This window comes from Ovis aries, chromosome 3, assembly GCF_016772045.2.
Source record: "Ovis aries strain OAR_USU_Benz2616 breed Rambouillet chromosome 3, ARS-UI_Ramb_v3.0, whole genome shotgun sequence".
NCBI lineage: Eukaryota > Metazoa > Chordata > Mammalia > Artiodactyla > Bovidae > Ovis > Ovis aries.
In genome coordinates, this window is record NC_056056.1 from 100337853 (window position 1) to 100357763 (window position 19911).

General features: G+C 47.9%; 1 protein-coding gene across 3 annotated transcripts in view; it reads left to right on the forward strand.

Annotated features, from left to right (window-relative positions):
• Nucleotides 1–100: 100 nt before the first annotated feature.
• Nucleotides 101–19911, forward strand: part of TBC1D8 (TBC1 domain family member 8) — a 138250-nt gene continuing 118439 nt past the window's right edge. For all 3 annotated transcript variants that reach the window (XM_027967055.2, XM_015094488.3, XM_042246412.1), the window contains exon 1: nt 101–394. In XM_027967055.2, the coding sequence (XP_027822856.1) occupies nt 268–394 (127 nt within the window). In that variant the 5' untranslated portion in view covers nt 101–267. The remainder of the gene's footprint in view (nt 395–19911) is intronic.

Consider the following 19911-nt stretch of genomic DNA (forward strand, 5'->3'; position numbering starts at 1 on the left):
GAGCAGGCGGGGTGGGCGGGGCGCAGGCGGTGGGCGTGCCTGGGGGCGGGCCCGGGGCGGGCCCGGGGCGGGCCGGGGGCGGGCCCAGGGCGGGGCCGGCACGAGGACTGCGCGGGCTGCCGGGGCGAGCTGCGCCGGCCGCGCTCCCCGGACTTCGGAGCGCAGGGCGCCCGCAGGCTGCGCTCCCGCCGCCTCCTCCCGAGCGGGCTCGGCCCGGCGGCCGGGGCGATGTGAGCCGGGGCCCGCGGGCGCGGCCGGACCGCTGCGATGTGGCTCAAGCCCGAGGAGGTGCTGCTGAAGAACGCTCTGAAGCTCTGGGTGACTCAGAAGAGCAACTGCTACTTCATCCTGCAGCGGCGCCGCGGGCACGGCGAGGGGGGCGGCCGGCTCACGGGTAAGGGGCGCGCCGCGGCGGGCGGGTGGCCTGGCCCAGACCTCGCTCCCCGCCGGGCCCGCGGCCCCAGTCCCGGGCTGCGTGCGGTGCAGGTGGCGGTTTCTGGGGAGACGCCGGGCTGAGTCGGCCCTGCCTCGGGCATGTTTTCCTTTCTCCTGCGTTTCTCCTGTACGCTCCCGTCGAGGTGGCGGCCGGAGGGACTCTCGGGCTCGTGCACTTCCCCGGGCGGGGCAGGTGCCTTCGCCGCCGGGCCCGGGGGCCTCCTGGAGGTCAGGCTTGACTCGGGAAGCCAAGGAGAGACCTGCGCTGGAGCGAGGGCCGCGCCGGGCGGAGCGGGGCCAGGTGACAGCGGGGCCGCCCGGCCATCTGGACGCGCCCGAGGCTCCAAGTGGCGCCGCGGTAGGGACGCTTGACCAACCCCCGGCGAGACGAGGCTCGGGAGGCCCTGGCAATTTGAGACTGTCGGGGGGATTTGCTGGTCGGGCGCGGCGGGCCGCGCATGGTCTACACGCCCGGAGGAGAAACCCAGGTGGAGCGAATCCCGAGCTCGTGACCCTAGTAGTGAAACCGTGCGGGTCAGCTCCCCACCCCCAGCCTTTCACTTTCTTTCTAGGAATGAAAGGAGGAAAAAAAACTCAGACTTGTAAATTTTATTTACCACACCGCCCCCAAATTTAAGATCCAAAACTCTTTGAAAATCAAGCATTTGGACAGTTTGCATCAGCGGGGACACCTGTTTGAAAGGTCAGTGGAGGAATAATAGGAACCTTTCTCAGTTGCATATAGGGAACCCATATGGAATTTCAGATTTTGGAATCAGAGTAAAAGGAACCTTAGAGCTTCCCATCTCGTCCCTCCTTATACCCAGGAGGAAGGAGACCAAGGCCAGGGAGGGAGCGGCCGAGGGGCTCAGCCTGGCTCCCTGTTGCTGATTCTACTGTCTGCTTATTCTGAGGGAGGCTCTCCAGGCCCGATGGGGGAAATGCGATTAGTACATCCTGAAAGGGCAGAACCAAGTGCCAGGGCTTGCTTTACTCTGCCCATACTTTAGGCTGAAGAGGCCTGGAAGCTGGCAGCCAGATTCCTTAGGGAGGGCAGACTTCACTGAGTCTCAAGGAGTCAGTTGGAGTTGGTGCGATTTCTGGTTGGAAGGGGGAGTGGGGTGGTGGTCAGTGGGAACAGGTGGACGGCAGGTGTTCCTGCTCTGGGAACTGTTTGAGGCTCTGAGTAAGGGAGCTCAGAGGTCAAAGGGGTCATTGGTGGGCCCCTGAGCAGCGCAGTGGCTCCTGGTGCTCGGGCTCTTGGGGAGTGGAGGTGAGTGGCATCCTGGAGGGGTGGCATCCTTTTCTCAGAGGAGAAAAGTCTGGAGGAGGGGTCTGTCCCCTCCTCTACCTTTCAGCCCAGCGGAGCTTTAACCTTTGGTGTGTTCAGCACAGAACCTGGCCTACAATGGGCCTCCTTTAGTAGAGGGTGAGGACAGAGCCTGAAATAGGAAGCATGAGGAATATTGGTTCAGCAAGCGTTTGTTAACTCGGTTCCGTGGACGCTGTGTTGGGAAAGACTTCAGGTTATTCACCATCGGGCAGGGGAGACGGTCCAGACCCAGAGGGCGAAGCTTACGGTCCTGTGACTAAGACAGGTTCAGGACCGCTTCCGTTCTGGAGAGCCTGTTTTGTGGTCCAGTCGGTCTTGCTGCTCAGTTGCTCAGTCTCCTCCGACTCTTTGTGCCTCCATGGACCCCTGCCAGGCTCCTCTGTCTGTGGGATTCCCCGTCTGTCTTAGAAAAACTCAAAATGATGTGCCTTCTTCCACTGCATTCCAACATCAAAGAGTGCCTCTGCCTTTGGTCTTACTTGGGCTTGACTGTGGTTTTGGCTTGCTGTGAATATGCACAATTTTCTTACTTTTATAATATTTTTATTTATTTGGCTGTGCCGGGTCTTAGTGGTGGCCTGCAGGATCTTTAGTTGTGGCATGTGGGACCTCGTTCCCTGAGCAGGGATTGAACCTGGGCCTCCTGCATTGGGAGGGCAGAGCCTTAGCAGCTGGGCCACCAGGGAAGTCCCCAGTTTTCTTATTCTTAAAGGAAGTAAATCAGCTGAAAAAAGGGAAGAAAAATCCCCAGAAAAAGACCCCTGACATTTTGCTTTATTTCTTGGAGACTCAGAACCTCTTTCTGGGGCTTCCCAGCTGGCTCAGTGGTAAATAATCCGCCTGCCAATGCAGGAGACGTGGGGTTTGATCCCTGGGTCGGAAAGATCCCCTGGAGAAGGAAATGGCAACCCACTCCAGTATTCTTGACTAGAGAATCGCATGGGACAGAGGAGCTTGGCGGGCTACAGACCGCAGGGTCGCAAAGAGTCGGACCCCACTGAGCACACACAGAACCTCCTTCTGATTGTGAAAGGGTGGCATCCCCTCAGCAGTGGACACCCCACCTTTGGGCATTCAGCGGGGAGCCTGTGGCTGTGCCGATTAGGCAACTCCGTTGCTCCATCCACTGGTGAGCTGGTCTAACTGGGGCCTTACGAATGTTGTGAAATCAAAACTGAAGTGACACCGGGGCAGCTCCGTGTTGGTATGGTTTTCAGAACCGACAGACTTCTCACATGGCAATTTTTTTAGCAGTTTATTTCAAAGATTTAAAGCTTAGGCTGAGTTGATCCAAGAAATTAATGGGCGCACATTCTGGCTGGTTATTAGGCTCTTCTTTGGAGAGAGGCAAGTAGCAGGTGGTTAAAAGGATTGGAAATAAAAGGTGCAGGAGCAGTAAAAGGAAGCGTGGTGCAGAGTTTGAGATTAGGTTGTTGTTATTGTTCAGTTGTCCAGCTGTGTCTGACTTTTTGCAATCCCGTGGATTGCAGCTTGCCAGGCCTCTCTGTCCCTCACCATCTGTAAGTTTCCCCAAGTTCATGTCCATTGCATCGGTGATGCCATGAGATTAGGTAGCAGAGTCTCAAACATGTGAGGTTCCCACTGGCGTTTTAAAGTAGTATGACATGTTGAAAGCTTGCCCACCTTCAGAAAGAGGAGGTTTTGTTTCATTGAGGATTGTAATTCATCCTCCGACTTACACAAATACATTCCCTATGCACATCTCGTTTTATTTTCTCCATAGCCCTTTCTCACTTTTTCTTTCTTATTTGAAATAGTTTTTTATTATTTTTTGGTCACGCTGTGTGGCATGTGAGACCTTGATTCCCCAACCAGGGATCGAACTTGTGCTCCCTGCGTTGACAGCTCAGAGTCTTAACCCCTGGACCACCGGGGAAGTCCTTCATTTTCTGATATCCGTCGCACTTATGTGTTCTGTTCATGGTTTCCCCTACTAAATTATCTGTTCTGTGAGGGCAGGTGTTTTGCCCATGGTGGTGCCTAGCAGATAGCATAGGGTCAGTTAACGTTTGTAGGATAAATAGATGGATGAGGCCATGTGTGAATGATTGAGCCCATATTTTTCTCCAAGGTTAGGTGGGTGTGAAGGCCCAGCTTTCAGACTGAGCCTGAGCTGGTCACAAGGGACAGGAAGCATACCCTCTGTGTCCTCTGCTTTCTGTGTACCTGCAGGCTGACCACCGGAAAGCTGGGGGGAGTGGGTGGGGATTGAAGCCTCTTTTGGTGGCTCCCTCCTTCGAGGCCGAGGAGCAGGGCATCAGCCTCTTAGGTGGCTTCTCTTGCCAGCCTCAGGCACCTGCCTTGAGAAGATCCCAGGCTGAGGAGGAGGGGTTGGTGTGGCGGCAGAAGGCAGTGACCTTCACCTCCAGTTCAACTTGGTGACTGAACACAGTATTTTAAGATGTTTCCAAAACTCCCCTGACAGTGATTCTTGCTGCCCTGGAGAGGAGGAAGCTCTACAGCGTTCCTGTGGATACAGTCTCCAGCCAGGGGGAATATTTCTTATAAAAGTGCAGTCAGCCCTGGGAGAACAGAGTTGGGCCACTTAGCCTTTGGGGGTGGTGGGCAGAAGGACACCACTTCCCCTCCTCGCCAGGTTCTCTGATGCGCTTACAATGAGCCACATAAATGGACCTGTAAAGACCAAGTGTCACCACCCGTCTGTGCCCCTCTGAATCTGAAGGGCGCATTTATTTTTCAGTGTTTTATTACGTGCATTGCTGTATGATTGTGCAGTCCTTTCCCCAAAGAGGCTGGCACTTTAAAAGTTATCATTTGAATCCCATGCTGATGTTTTCTGCTTTTCAGGGTGTTTCCCTCGGCCCTTGTTCCTGTCACCGTACTTGGTGCAGTTATGGGCTAACCAATTTCCTAACTGTTAGGGACATGGGAGGAAGTATGGGCTGGGGGTGGAAAACACGGGGTTTGGAGTCAAGATAAGTCTGCTGGGTACGAATCTGGGCTAGTTTATTTGGTTTCTTTGAGCCTTTGTTATAACTCTGCCTTAAGGCAGGGACAGAAACTTTAGAGGGTTAGAAAGTGTTTTCCACCTTGGCTATCCCATCTTACACCCCATCAGCAATGTGCAAGGCTTCTGATTATAATAAGGGTTAGAATGAACATAAACATTATACAGCAAGGGCTTAGTTGTGCACGTCACCTAGTAGTTTTAAAGAAAAAAAGCAAACTGACATTTAAAAAGTTGAGTAATAAGAGGGCTTTTTAGAACAAAAGTGTTGCCAAAAAAGTTAGTTGCATTGTAGTGAAGGATGCAAGAAACAGTCACTTATCCATTACTGCAGGATTTACCAGATGTAATTAGAAGAGGAAATATTTTATATTTTTTATTTATATTTTAAAAATCTTCACTTTTACTGTTTCAGTTTTGCTTTTGGCTGCGCTGGGTCTTTGTTGCTGTGCGCGGGCTTTCTCTAGTTACAGAGAGACGGGGGTGTTCTTGCAGTGGCTTCTCTTGTTGGGGAGCACGGGCTCCAGGGCCCGCCGTCTTCAGTCGTGGCTCTTGCGCTCTAGAGCACAGGCTCAGTGGCTGCAGTGTCGGGCCTTCATTGCCCCGGGGCACGTGGAATCTTCCTGGACCAGGGATCGAACTGGAGTCCCTTGCATCAGCAGGCAGATTCTTATCCCCTGTGCCACGAAGGAGGTCCAGAAGATGAACTATTTAATAGCAATTTGTGCCAGCAGGATCTGAGGTGGTCTTGGACCACCTAGTTAATAAAGGGAACTGAGTGTGAGGGGCCGGCTGTGGCCAGGGTGAATTGTCTCCTGCCTTCAGGACAGTGCCCCCGACGGGGAGAGTGTCATCTAGGGACTCACGTGGACGGTCCCGAGGCTTGCATAGCTGCAGTGTTGAAGCCCAGCACCTGTGTGGCCTTTCTTGACTAGTCTGTCTGACATCAACTGGGGTCCTGCTCAGGCTGCCGAAGGTGGTGGTGGATTACTTCCCCACCACCGACAGAAAAGCTTTTCGGCTCCCATAGGCTGCTGTTGCATGGTGCGCGCTCCCCAGATACTGGCCCTAGAGTCTTAACATGCTTTGGTTTTGTTTTTCCAAAGCAGGGCAAGGAAGAAATCACAAACAAAGGAAGTACTTTGATTCCAGGAGCGTAAATCAGAAGGTTCATATAAGTAAAATAACGGGCATATCTCTAAGCACTGATAAGCCATTAACAAAAGCTCTGGGGGCCCCAACAGATGCATGTTTAATGAGAACATAACAAGGGCCATGCGTTTGTAACTGGATAATCAAACGAGGCCCGGGTTGTGTCACTCTAGAAAATAATATGAGGTACAAATTGGTGGAGTGGTGAACGCTATTTCAGCCTAATTGGGGTTCTTTAGGAAGAGCTCAAAATGACTGAGAGGCTTGGAGCGTTTGAAGAATTCATTTGCTCCCTGTGAAGGGTTAGGATTTCATGATCTTGACTCCACATTCTGGCAGCGCTGGATAAGGGAGGGATTTATTTAAAACGAAAGTAGTAAATCTGATCATATTTCCAGCACAGATGTCCCCCCCTTTCATTTTGTAAAACTTTAATCTATCAAAGAGCAGGCTTCCCAGAGGGCTCAGTGGTGAAGAACCTGCCTGCCAATGCAGGAGACCTGGGTTCGACCCCTGGGTGGAGAAGATCCCCTGGAGAAGGAAATGGCAAACCACTCCAGTATTCTTGCCTGGGAAATCCCAAGGACAGAGCAGCTTGGTGGGCTACAGTCCATAGGGTTGCCAAGATTCAGACACAGCTGAGCAACTGAAAAACATCAGCCACAGCAAAATTAAAGAGCAGCCCTAGCGTATTTTCATGGCTCCTGGGGTGTGATGAGCGACCCCTGCACTGCCTCTAAGGCTATATCTCCTCCGCCTTCTGCTCTTGAGCAAAAGACCCTCCAGCATGTAGGTCACTTTGCTCTCCTTGGGTCTTCACAAGCTGTGCCCTCTGCCTGGGTGCTCCCACCTCCTCTTGCAGTCTCAACTTGAGCGCCATTGCCTAGAGATGGGGCCCCCACGCCCATCCTGTCCTGCCCTGCCCTCTACCTTTTTTCTTCTTTTCTTTTTTAAAGAAAGTGTTTTATTTTTGGCTGTGCTGGGTCTTTGTTACTGGGTGTGGGCTTTCTCTGACTGCAGCAATCTTGGGGCTACTCTCTAGGCATGGTGTGCGAGCTTCTCATTGCGGCGGCTTCTCTTGTTGCCAAGCGCAGGCTTTAGGTGCTTCAGTAGTTGCTGTGCACGGGCTTAATTGCCCTGAGGTATGTGGAATCTTCTTGGACCAGGGATTGAACCCATGCCCCCATGCATTGGCAGTCAGATTCTTAACCACTGGAAGTCCCCCTTCACTTTTGCTTTATAACACTGACTGCTGTTTGTTACTATGTGGCTCTTCGTGGCTTTATCTGTGCAAAGCAGACCTCGAGCTCCTGAAGAAGGGTCCCCGGTTCGCCACCAGCACTGGAATCCTTGCTGTCAATAGAGCACTCTTGATGCATATTTAGTGAATCCACTAATGCCCAAGTTAAACCGATAGCTGTGAGCCTTTGAGGTTGAGAAATGTTTTTCGTCATCCTGAACATGGAAATTATGCAGAAAACAGGAATAGGTAATAGAGAGGGTTGTTACTGCTGTTTCTCATGTCTGCCTGCATGCTTGTAAGGATTGGTGGTAGCTTGTCAGCCGTGCCAGCCCAGCTGTGAGAACTCCCCGGTGGTAACCTCTACAGAAATGAAGACCCAGAAGCATTTTCCCAGCACGTCACCACCCCCCGCCCCCAACTCACACAGCTCTACGAGTCTGAGGCATTAATATTCTGGAACATTTGGTAGGTGTGTTGTAACCACTAGATTTATTAGCTCTCTGCTTCCTTTTTTTCCCCAACTTAAAAAAAGGGGGGTGGAGAGAAATCAACAGCAAAATAAACAGTCCCCAGTAGGATGTCCTTGGGCTTCCCTGGTGGCTCAGTGGGAAAGAGCCCTCCTGCCAATGCAAAAGACGTGGGCTCGATCCCTGGGTCAGGAAGATCCCCTGGAGAAGGAAACAGCAACCCATTCCGGTATTCCTGCCTGGGAAATCCCATGGACAGAGGAGCCTGGTGGGCTACAGTCCAGTGGGTTGCTTAAGAGTCGTACATGACTTAGCGATTAAATAACAAAAATAAGATCTCTGACGGAAAAGGTACCATATTTTGTGACTGGTTATAGTCTCAGTAAGTGAATAGTTACTAGTAGAGAATGGAAATTCATATATAACAGGATGATACTTTGCCTGAAGTTTTAAAATAGAAATCTTTTGTGTGCATAGGAGTATATAATGCAGATGTGAAGTATAAGTAACACAATAGCCACCAGCTATTGCTAAAAAATAGAGTATTTCCTGTGCTTGAGAGATCCCTTGTGTGTTTTCCTAATTATATTTCCCTCTCTCCCTTGTGGGCACTAATATACTGAATTATGTGTTAGTACCGCCGATGCTTTTATAGTTTTGACACTTTTATATGTATCCCTCATCTATGCATTGTTGCAGCATTACATTTTTTTCCACTCAGCTGAAGCATGGTAATTAGTCACTTAAAAAAAAAAATCATCTATGGGTTGTTTACTTTTGTATTTTTTTTAATTATTTATTTATGGCTCTGCCTTGGCATGGGGGATTTTAGTTCCCTTAACAGGGATCGAACCTCTGGCCTTGCAGTAGAAGTGCAGAGTCCTAACCACTAGACCACCAGGGAAGTCCCTGTATGTATTTTTTTTAAGTGCTTTACAAGGGGAATCATAGTTTATTTTTCTGAAGCTTGTTTTTCTGCCCCGCCATGTTACTGTTATAATTTTACATGTATAGTTATGTTTCTCTAAAACTGAACCATGGTGATGTCTGGTTCAATAGCTGTATTCATTCATTTTCCCTGATGAGTAGTAACCCATTGAATAAATATGCCGTTACTGATTGATTGATTCATTCATTCTCCCGTCTGTTGATATTTGGGTTTCTCGTTGTTGTTTTGCTGTTACCAACAGTGCTGCTGTGAACATTGGCAGAGATGTTATTTTTTGCCAGTCTAGTAGGTATTAAAATAGTGTCTGAGAACCACGGAGGTGGTATTTCCTTCACAGGGGTAAGAATCTTTTCATGTGTTTATTAATTACTTGTCTTGCCTTTTGAGAAAGGTTTGTGTCTTAGGAGCTGTGTGTGTGTTCTGTGTTCGTTTCCAATTATGTGCATTGAAAAGTCTCTGTGTGCCTAGGCTTTTTTCATTATGGGTCTTTTGAAGAACCAATATTCTTAAAAAATTTTTTTAAATTCTTTATTATTGTACTTTTACATTGGCGCGTTATTGCTCTACAGTACGCAACTAACTGTTGTGTTAGTTTCTGCTGTGCAGCGGGGCGAATCAGCTCCATGTGTACATGTATCCCCTCCCTCTTGGACCTCTGTCCCACCCCTGCCCCACTAGGTCATCACAGAGCACAGAGCTGAGCTCCCTCTGCTCTACAGCCGCTTCCCACTAGCTTTTAACATTCTTAATCTTCACGCAGCCAGCACCATTCTTTCCCTGTAATGGTTTATGCTTTTTGTTACTTGTTTAAGAAGAAATCCTTGGAAAGGACTGTCCAGGATGACAGTGAGGAGAAATCCTGAGATGGGAGTCTAGTCCTTGGTCCAGTTTGGAGCAGGGCAGAGGCTCCAGGATGACTCCGAGAAGAGAAACTGATTGATAGAGCAGGGCATGTGTGTGTGTGCTCAGCTGCTCAGTCATGTCCGACTCTTTTGTGACCCCATGGCCTGTAGCCCACGAGGCTCCCCTGTCCATGGGATTTCTCAGGCAAGAATACTGGAGTGGGTTGCCGTTCCCTTCTCCAGGGGATCTTCCCGACCCGGGCTGTGAACCTGTGTCTCCTGCACTGGCAGGCAGAGTCTTTACCGCTGAGCCACTTGGGAAGCCCCAGTAGAGCCCTGCTATTCAAGGGAGATCTGCTCACCAGGCGTGAGCTTGTGGGTGAGTCAGCCAAGAATCCCAGGCCTGTTGTCAATTCCAGGGAAAATAGACAGCTGGGTAGGGTAGGAAAGGTTTCATCCTTTTACTGCAAAACTCAGCTCTTGGTGACATTTCTCAATAATGTTAGTGTCTCAGTTGTCTTTACAGTAATGTAAATACCCACTGGTGATCTAACCAGGCTGTTGCCTCACTGGGTGAATGGCAGGTGGGGGTGCTGAGTGAACCCCAGCTATTAATACATACTTGGTTTCTGAAAGTTGCCAGCCGATGCCCGCAAGGAAGGCGATAGTAGTGGTACCCACCTGTTCCTTGCAGAAGTGGAAGTAAATGGGAAAAGAGCCAGTAAAGAGTTGGGAGCAGTTGCTCTCTGGGAGCTGGGAAGTGGGAGCAGGGAGGGGTTGAGGGGGCTGCTGGGTTTCTCATGAGCCTTGTGCAATTAGATATTTCTTTCCATGCATGTGTAAACTGGATAAAAGACAGAATGGACGCTTTGGGAGAGCTTGGCATTTTTCTGGCCAGGAGGATCAGGAGAGGCATTGAAGCAGTGTAGCATGAGTGCCTCAAAGGCCGTGATTCCTGGACCACCCGTGCTTCAGACATTTGTCCTCTCGGTAAACTATATTTAGCCTTCAAAGCATCTTGGATATGTGGGGTATGTCAGTTTCACAGAGGCTTAAAACTTGTTTTCAGAAATGCATCTAATCTAACCAGGTACTTTTTTTTTTTTTTTTTCTAATTTTCCCTTTCTATTTAAAAATTAAAAAAAAATTTTTTTTAATTTATTTTTGGCTATGCTGTGTCTTTGCTGCTACCTGCAGGCTTTCTCTAGTTGCAGTGCACAGTGCCTGGGCGTGTTGCAGAGCACAGACTCTGGGGGCTCAGGGCTTCAGCCTTTGTGGCTTCCGGGCTCTAGAGCACGGGCTCAGGAGCTGTGGTGCACGGGCTTAGTTGCTCTGCAGCATGTGAGGTCTTCTCGGACCAGGAATTGAACCTGTGTCTCCTGCATTGGCAGGCGTATCTTTCATTTGGAATTAAATATATCTGTTCTGGATTTGTTTTCCTCTAGAGAAGAAATCAGTTTAGAATTTTACACTTATAATATGTGTATTGAAAAAGCAAGAGAGTTAAGAAAAAAAAATCTATTTCTGCTTTATTGACTATGCCAAAGCCTTTGACTGTGTGGATCACAATAAATTGTGGAAAATTCTGAAAGAGATGGAAATTCCAGATTACCTGACCTGCCTCTTGAGAGACCTGCATGCAGGTCAGGAAGCAACAGTTAGAACTGGACATGGAACAACAGACTGGTTCCAAATAGGAAAAGGAGTACGTCAAGGCTGTATACTGCCACCCTACTTATTTAACTTCTGTGCAGAGGACATCATGAGAAACGCTGGGCTGGAAGAAGCACAAGCTGGAATCAAGATTGCTGGGAGAAATATCAATAACCTCAGATATGCAGATGACACCACCCTTATGGCAGAAAGTGAAGAAGAACTAAAGAGCCTCTTGATGAAAGTGAAAGAGGGGAGTGAAAAAGTTGGCTTAAAACTCAACATTCAGAAAACTAAGATCATGGCCTCTGGTCCCATCACTTCATGGCAAAGAGATGGGGAAACAGTGGCTGACTTTATTTTTCTGGGCTCCAAAATCAGTGCAGATGGTGATTGAAGCCATGAAATTAAAAGACGCTTGCTCCTTGGAAGAAAAGTTATGACCAACCTAGACAGCATATTAAAAAGCAGAGACATTACTTCGCCAACAAAGGTCCATCTAGTCAAGGCTATGGTTTTTCCAGTGGTCATGTATGGATGTGAGAGTTGGACTATAAAGAAAGCTGAGCGCCGAAGAATTGATGCTTTTGAACTGTGGTGTTGGAGAAGACTCTTGAGAGTCCCTTGGACTGCAAGGAGATCCAACCAGTCCATCCTAAAGAAGATCAGTCCTCGGTGTTCATTGGAAGGACTGATGTTGCAGCTGAAACTCCAATACTTTGGCCACCTGATATGGAGAGCTGACTCATTGGAAAAGACCCTGATGCTGGGAAAGATTGAGGGCAGGAGGAGAAGGGGACGACAGAGGATGAGATGGCTGGATGGCATCACTGACTCAATGGACATGAGTTTGGGTGAACTCCGGGAGTTGGTGATGGACAGGGAGGCCTGGCGTGCTGCGGTTCCTGGGGTTGCAAAGAGTTGCACACGGCTGGGTGACTGAACTGAACTGAATACGTGTATCGTTTTTGCCCTTTCCCTAGCCTCAGACCTAGGGTGCTATAGCTGGACCCCATCCCTCCTGGGGTCTCAGATTCTCTGCCTGCAATGCAGTGATAATAATTATAACAGCAAAAATAGTTATTGCTTGGTAGAAGTCTTTGTACTTTGAAATCTCATATTTTACAGTCATGTTTGCAAAATCCATTCAATTATTTGTATACCAAGACGAAGGGAAAGCCAAGAGAATACTGCAACGCTGCCAGGTCCTGTGTTCTCATGACACGTACGGTCGAGGGGTGGAGATACTAGTGGGAAGGGGGCAGTATTAAACCATGAAATACAGAATTGTCAAGGGTGGTCAGTGCACAGGGAGTCAGAAGGAATAACAGCAGGGAAGCTCGTTTAGGTTGGGGTGTCAGGGAGCGTTTCTCTGACGACCTGTAAACTTAGCCGAGACCTGCAGGTGTAGAGGATGGTATTAACCTACTACAGGGTGAGAGAAAGAGCCTTCTGAGTGAAGGAAACAGCATGTGCAAGAGTCCTGTGGCTCCCGAGAGCCTACTTTGGACAAATTAGGTTTGATGGGCTGTGAGCTGTCCAGTAAGGCCTGTGGAGCAACTGTTTGGGCACCAGGGACCAGTTTTGTTGGAAGACAGTTTTTCCTCAGATCAGACCAAGGGGTGATGGTTTTGGGATGATTCAAGCCCATTACATTTATTGTGCATTTTATTTCTATTATTATTACATCCACTATACCTCAGATATGCTTCCCTGGGTGGCTTAGATGGTTAAGAATCTACCTGTAAACACGGAAGACCTGGGTTCGATCCCTGGGTTGGGAGGATCCCCTGGAGAAGGAAATGGCAACCCACTCCAGTATTCTTGTCTGGGAAATGTCATGGACAGAGGAGCCTGGCAGGCTGCAGTCGAAGGGGTCACAAAGAGTTGCTGTTATAATTAAAAATAAACGTAAAATGTAAGATTGCTTTCAGAATATATAGCTTATGATCTCTCATCTATCAAGGATTCAATCACAGGAAGGGTTTGGCTGGAGAGACTAGATTTTGGTAAATCCAGTGTGGCAAAACTGTGTGCTTTGTGGATATGTGTGTACATACACATGCCTGTGTGTGTTTGTTAAGTGGACATTGTTTCATCCCAGTACAATAGAGCTCTCAATGTTTGGATTAGATTCCAAAGTCAACATGGAAGACAGAAATTGCTTGTGGTAAAACTTACCCTTGAAATCAGCAAGGTCACCTGTCTTGGTAATCTGCTCCTGGTACAGAGAGTTCCTGTGGGGGCGGGGGACAGGGAGGGGGGAAGAGGGGGGTTCTCAGTGGAGCTGGGAGATTTCAGCTGCCCAGGGAGCTCAAATTGGCCAGTGCAGGTGGTTGGTTTTTTGTTTTTAATATTTATTTATTTGACTGTGCTGGGTCTTCCTTTAGGCATGCAGGATCTTCATTTGCAGCATGTGAGCTTTTAGCTGCAGTATGTGGGATCTTGTTCCCTGAGCAGGGGTTGAACTAGATCCTGGAAGCCCAGGTGGTTGACTCTGGTAAGTTACCCATGAAGTAGGTGTCTGTGTACGACCGTCCACTGGCTGAAGTAGAGCCCGAGTCAGCTCTGCGTGCAGGTGAGGCCAGTAGACACAGGGTCTGCCTGCAGTGCAGGAGACCGGGGTTGATCCGTGGGTCGGGAAGATCCCCTAGAGAAAGGAATGGCAACTCACTCCAGTATTCTTGCCTGGAGAATCCCATGGACAGAGGAACCCTGTGGGCTACAGTCCATGGGGTCGCAAAATGTCAGGCACGACTGTGTGACTAAGCATCTGGCACATTAATTTGGGAACTGCTTGTGAGTGTCCCATAGGTACAGTCCTCCTGTCCACTGAGGAGATGGTTTGCTGTGAAAAAGTCAGCAATAAGCAGAGGTTGTTCTGTCTCCATTTATCCAGGTAAAACATTGAGATTGGAGGATAAGAAAGGTTGGAAGGCCTCTTGTGGAACTGGAGGGTTCTCTCTGATGGCTTCTGTGTCCCACTGGAAGAGCTGGTTTCTTTGCTTGACTTTACCTTCCTGTGTTACCTGGAAGGCTGGGTTGAGCACTGAACTGTTGTTAGTCGCTCAGCCATGTCCGACTCTGTGCAACCCTATGGACTGCAGCACACCAGGCTTCCCTCTCCTTTACTATCTCCCAGAGTGCTCAAACTCGTGTCAATTGAGTTAGTGATACCATTCAACCATCTCATCCTCTGTCGTCCCCTTCTCCTCCTGCCTTCAATCTTTCCCAGCCTCAGGGTCCTTTCCAGTGAGTCGACTCTTCACATCAGATAACCAAAGTATCAGAGCTTTAGCATCAGTCCTTCCAATGAATATTCAGGGTTGATTTCCTTTAGGATGGACTGGTTTGATGTCCTTGCTGTCCAAGGGACTCTCAAGAGTCTTCTCCAACACCACAGTTCAAAAGCATCAATTCTTTGGCGCTCAGCCTTCTTTATGGTCTGATTCTCACATGTGTACATGACTACTGGAAAAACCATAGCTTTGACTATACGGGCCTTTGTTGGCAAAGTGATGTATCTGCTTTTTAATACAGAGCATTGTATACTGAAAGGCAAAAGTTAAGTTAGAGTCATATAATCATAAGCATATGTACTTTCTTTGGATTAAAATACAAACTGTAGGCAAGGTCAGAGGTTTAATTGTGTTGATGGTGCCTGAAATCTAAGATTCAAGATCAGAGTGTCTACAGGTGAGCATTGCTTTATAGCAGAAAGATTGTTAGAAAGTCTATGTGTGGGGGAAGGAAGGAGGGAAGACAGGAGATCCTGGTTGCAGAAGCTGTGGAAAGATGTGTTCTAATGTGCTGCATTATAATGCTGCAGCATGCATTCCTGCGGAGTTTCAGTTAGAATTGTATAAATCGACAGTTTCCCTATTACTTACAGCCTTAGAGAGATCTACATTTCAAGAACAGAGTAAGTTACTGAAAATTTGTAGAAAAATCTGTAAATTTGAATCAGATCATAATATTTCAGATATAAGAATATTTTTATTACAAACTAAAAACACCTTGGGGGATCAAAACTGTCAGAAACAAAAAAAAGGGCTATGGGGACTTCTACCTTCAAAATGCCGCATTTAAAGAAAGACTGTGGATTCAAGGAAACCACGCAGACCTGATCACTAAATGTGCCTAACCTAACGCGAGGGTGGGTCTTACACCGGAGAAGAAAATGCTGTAATGGGTGTTACTGGGTCACATAACACAACTGGGATACGGATAGTCGATAAAAGCACGTTAATTTGTGTGACATTGATAACTAGGTTATTGTGTTAAAATATCTTTATTCAGTGTCATATCATGTCATATTAAAGCACACTGCATCCTGTCATAGCATACCATCTCACGTCACGTTATATCATACAGCACGTGGCACCGTTCAATGTCGTAACGTACTGAATTGTGCCATGTGCGTGCTAGTTGTGTCTGACTCTCTGCGACGCCATGGGCTGTAGCCCGCCAGGCTCCTCTCTGTCCGTGGGATTTCTCAGAATACTGGCGTAGATTACCATCTCTTCCTCCGGGGCATCTTCCTGACGCAGGCATCGAACCTTTGTCTCCTTCATTGGCAGGCCGATTCTTTACCACTAGCTCCATCTGGGAAGCCCATATCACGCCATACCATATCATGTCATATCTCATGAGAAAGAGAAGGTGAAAGAGAGCTGTGTTAGAGCAGATGGGGTGAACTGTTAGTAGTGAACCGGTTCCTAGGCAAAGGGTATATGGGTGTCACTGGTCCTGTTTTAATTCCTGAGGCTTTTCTTTAAGCTTGAAGTTATTTCCAGATAAAAAGTTAAATAAATAGATAGGTTTAAGTTGCAACTAGGAAGCACTTATCCACTTTGATAGATGTATTTTTAGCCTGTAATAACAAAATATAAAATAGAACTAAAAAAAAAAACCCAAAAAAACACCTCGAGGAAGTTTCTTCAGGAAAAATAGCTTCATTGTGAGTAGGAACTAGCCATCCTCTGCTTTTCTCATTGAAACCACCATTTGTATAACCTGGTTTCTGAAAAGTTGAGGTTTCTTGGGGTCCCCGTTGCCATGTGCAGCTGGACAGGTGTTGGCTGTAGTAGATCCCCGCCACCGTAGGCTTGAAGTGGCTTTGACATAGGCCTTCTTAATATCATGCACGTGTGTGTTTCTGGGTTACGTTACGCCTTGGTTGTGGTCAGTAAACAGCTGAATTTTGAGAGAATAAAGCTTTTGGGAAAGAAATTCACTGAATAGGTATTTACTGTATACCTCTGGGCACCCAGCTTTCTTCCAGGCAGCGAAGTCCTGCCTTGTGGTGTACTCTACGCTCCTAAATAGCCCAGAGCGCCTCTTCTCTTGTTCGTTGCCATTCAGTTGCTAAGTCATGTCTGACTTTTTGCGACCCTGTGGACTGCAGCACACCAGGCTTCCCTGTCCTTCATCGTGTCCCAGAGTTTGCTCAGACTTATGTCCGTGGAGTTGATGACGCCATCCCAACCATCTCAGCTTCCGTCGCCCCCTAAAGTGATTACTTACTCTAGCAATTAATCTAGAACAGTCTGCTCTAGTAATTGCTCTAGTAATTTAGAACAACTCTGTTATAGTAGTTACTTAATCTAGTAATGAACCCAGGACTAGAATTCTCCAGTGAGTGTGCAGATCCCCTTAACTGTGGCATCACTGTAAATTTCCTTCATCAAAACATTTGATGGCGTTTCTACCGCACTGTAATGGGTTGGCTTTTGCAGTTCTCTCTCTTAGAAACTGAAACATTTAATCCAGGAAGTTAGGGCCTCTGAGCCAAATCTCTGAGGTTCTTTCCTGCTTTTTGCTGCTGTTGTTGAGTTGTGAAGTCGTGTCCGGCTCTTTGCCACTCCGTGAACTGCAGCACGCCAGGCTTGCCTGTCCTTCACCATCTCCCAGGGTTTGCTCAGACTCATTTTCACTGAGTCGGTGATGCCATCCAGCCATCCCATCCTCTGTCGCCCCCTTCTCCTCCTGCCCTCAATCTTTCCCAGCATCAGGGTCTTTTCCAATGAGTTGGCTCTTCGTATCAGGTGGCCAAAGTATTGGAGCTTCAGCTTCCACATTATTCATAAACTCCCTGTTGGGGCGCAAAGACTTGAAGTGGCTTCTGCCCCCTTGGGGTCTCTCTGCCTCCTCGTTATCAGGGACTGGTGCACCGCAGTGAGCGCAGCTGGCCTGGGCCTCGGTGCAGGAGTGGCTGGGGGCCCTGCCCTCCTGGGCGCTGTGAAGTGTGGGAACCTTCGGTTTCCCTGGTCCTTCTCTCTCTTGTGAATCAGCTCTGCAGCCTTCTGCAGGTGACTAGAATGAAGGGGGTTCATTTTCTTATTTAAAAATAACCTACAGAGACTTCCCTGGGTTTCCCTGGTGGCTCAGATGATGAGGAATCTGCCTGTAATGCAGGAGACCTGGGTTCAATCCGTGGGTGGGGAAGATCTCCTGAGAAGGAAATGGCAGCCCACTCCAGTATTCTTGCCTGGAGAATTCCATGGACAGAGGAGCCTGGTGGGCTACAGTCCATGGGGTTGCAAAGAGTTGGACACGGCCGAGTGGCTAATACTGAATGGCATTAAGGACACTCACACTGTTGTGCAACCAGCACGGCTCCATGGTTCCAGAGCTTTCTTTTCCTTCCCAGAAGGAAACTCTGTCCCCATTAAACCCCACCTCCCCATTAAACCCCAACTCCCCATTAAACCCCGCCTCCCCAACCCTCCCGCCCCCAGCCCCTGGTACCCAGCACTCTGCTTTCTGTCTCATAAGGAATCTACCTCTAGGTCCCTTGAGTAAGTGAAATCATACAACATTTGTCTTTTCTTAAGTATGTTTATTGTGTTTATTTGGCTGCACCAGGGCTTAGTTGCAGCATGGGGGATCTTTAGCTGTGGCATGCAAACTCTTAGTTGTGGCATGTGGGATCTAGTTCCCTGTCCAGGGATCAAACCCAGGCCCCTGCGCTGGGAGCATGGAGTCTTAGTGACTGGACCACCAGGGAAGTCCTGGTATTTGTCTTTTCATGACCAGCTTATTTCACTGAGCATGATGTCCTCAAGTTTCATCCACATTGTAGCCACGGTTTCTTTCCCCTTTGCACGCCTGCGTGCTAAGTCATGTTAGTCGTGTCCGACTCTTTGCAACCCTATGGACTGTGGCCCACCAGGCTCCTCTGTCCATGGGACTCTCCAGGCAAGAATACTGGAGTGGGTTGCCATTGAACCTGGGTCTCTTAGTCTCCTGTATTGGCAGGTGGGTTCTTTACCACTAGTGCAACCTGGGAAGCCCTCTTTCCCTTTAAGACTGAATAATACTCCATTGCAAGTAGAGACCACACTTGGATTACCTGTTCATCCATTGAAAGACACTGAACTGCTTCTGCCTTTGGACTGTCGTGAATAATGCTGTTAGGAACCTAAGTGTGCAAATATTTGTCAAGTCCCTGCTTTCAGTTCTTCTGGGTGTATACCCAGAAGTGGGATCGCTGGATCATACAGTAATCCCATATTTAATTTTTTGAGGAGACGCTTGATTTTTGCATCTGATTCTCTATCTCCCGGGGCCTCTGTGGACTTGATCATCTGGCTGGGACTGTACTAAAAGTTTTCTGGGATCCCCGGCTTCCCAAGCACCTTCCGCCTGGCTCTAGAGACCCTTGCCTCTCTTCCCAGGAAGATTGAGGGAGGAATTGGAGAGAACTGAAGCTAGTTCAGAGGGCATGGCAGTCCTTCGAAGAAGATGGAGAGGAGTTAGAATTTGACTTTGGGAGTATCTTCACGTTTATTGTTAGGTTGTTTGGATTTCATGGAGTTTTGTGTTTTATAGCTAAGCTATGGAGTGGAATAATGAACATTAATTTGGTTTTGGTGGATTGTTCTAATATGTCCTCAATTCCATCTGAATTTAATTTCCTTAATTGTTGTTGGTTGAAAAGAGTAGGACTGCGAGGAGGTAGGAAAGAAGTCTTGTTCTTATTCCTTGTATTATTCCGTGGGCCTTAAAGTTTCCTCCTGTAAAATGAGCTAGTACTACTCACCTAACACAGATCACTGTAATTATGATAGTAATTGGGAAGAAAACTTGAATCTGAAGTTTTGATACTAGGACTGTGCTTGACAGCCGCTGGACTTAGTATTAGTCTCAGCTTGTCTTTTTTTTAAATTAAAAACTTAAACATTTTTGGCTATGCTCCGTGGCTTGTGGAATCTTAGTTCTCCAACCAGGGATTGAACTCATGCCCCCTGCATTGAAAGTGCAGAGTCCTAACCACTGGACCCCTAGAGAAGTCCCCTCACTCTGCTTGTTACTATGCAGTAATTGGAGATTGTATGTGGGGGTATATAGTGGTCCTCAACTTTTTAATTGAAGTAAAGGTGATTTACAATATTATGTGAGTTTCAGGTATATAACAAAGTGATTTCTTTTAAAGAGTCTTTTCCCTTATAGGTTATTACAAAATGTTGAGTACAGCTTCCCATGCTATACAGTGGGTCCTATTTTGTTTTGTATCTGTTAATCCCAGCCTCCTGATTTATCCCTTCCCTCACTTTTCCCCTTTCGTAAACATAAATTTGTTTTCTATGTCTATAATTCAGTTTCTGTCTTGTAAATCGGTTCATCTGTATCTTTTAAGATTCCACGTATGAGTGATATCCCTGGTATTTGTCTTTCTCTGACCCACTCTGTTTGGTGTGATAGCTCCATCCGTGTGGCTGCAGATGGCACTGTCCATTCTTTATGGCTGAGGAGCATCCTTTTGTGTTCATGCCTCATCTTCGTTAGCCACTCCTCCAGTGGACACGCGGGTTGCTCCCGTGCCTTGGCTCTCTAAGTAGAGTGT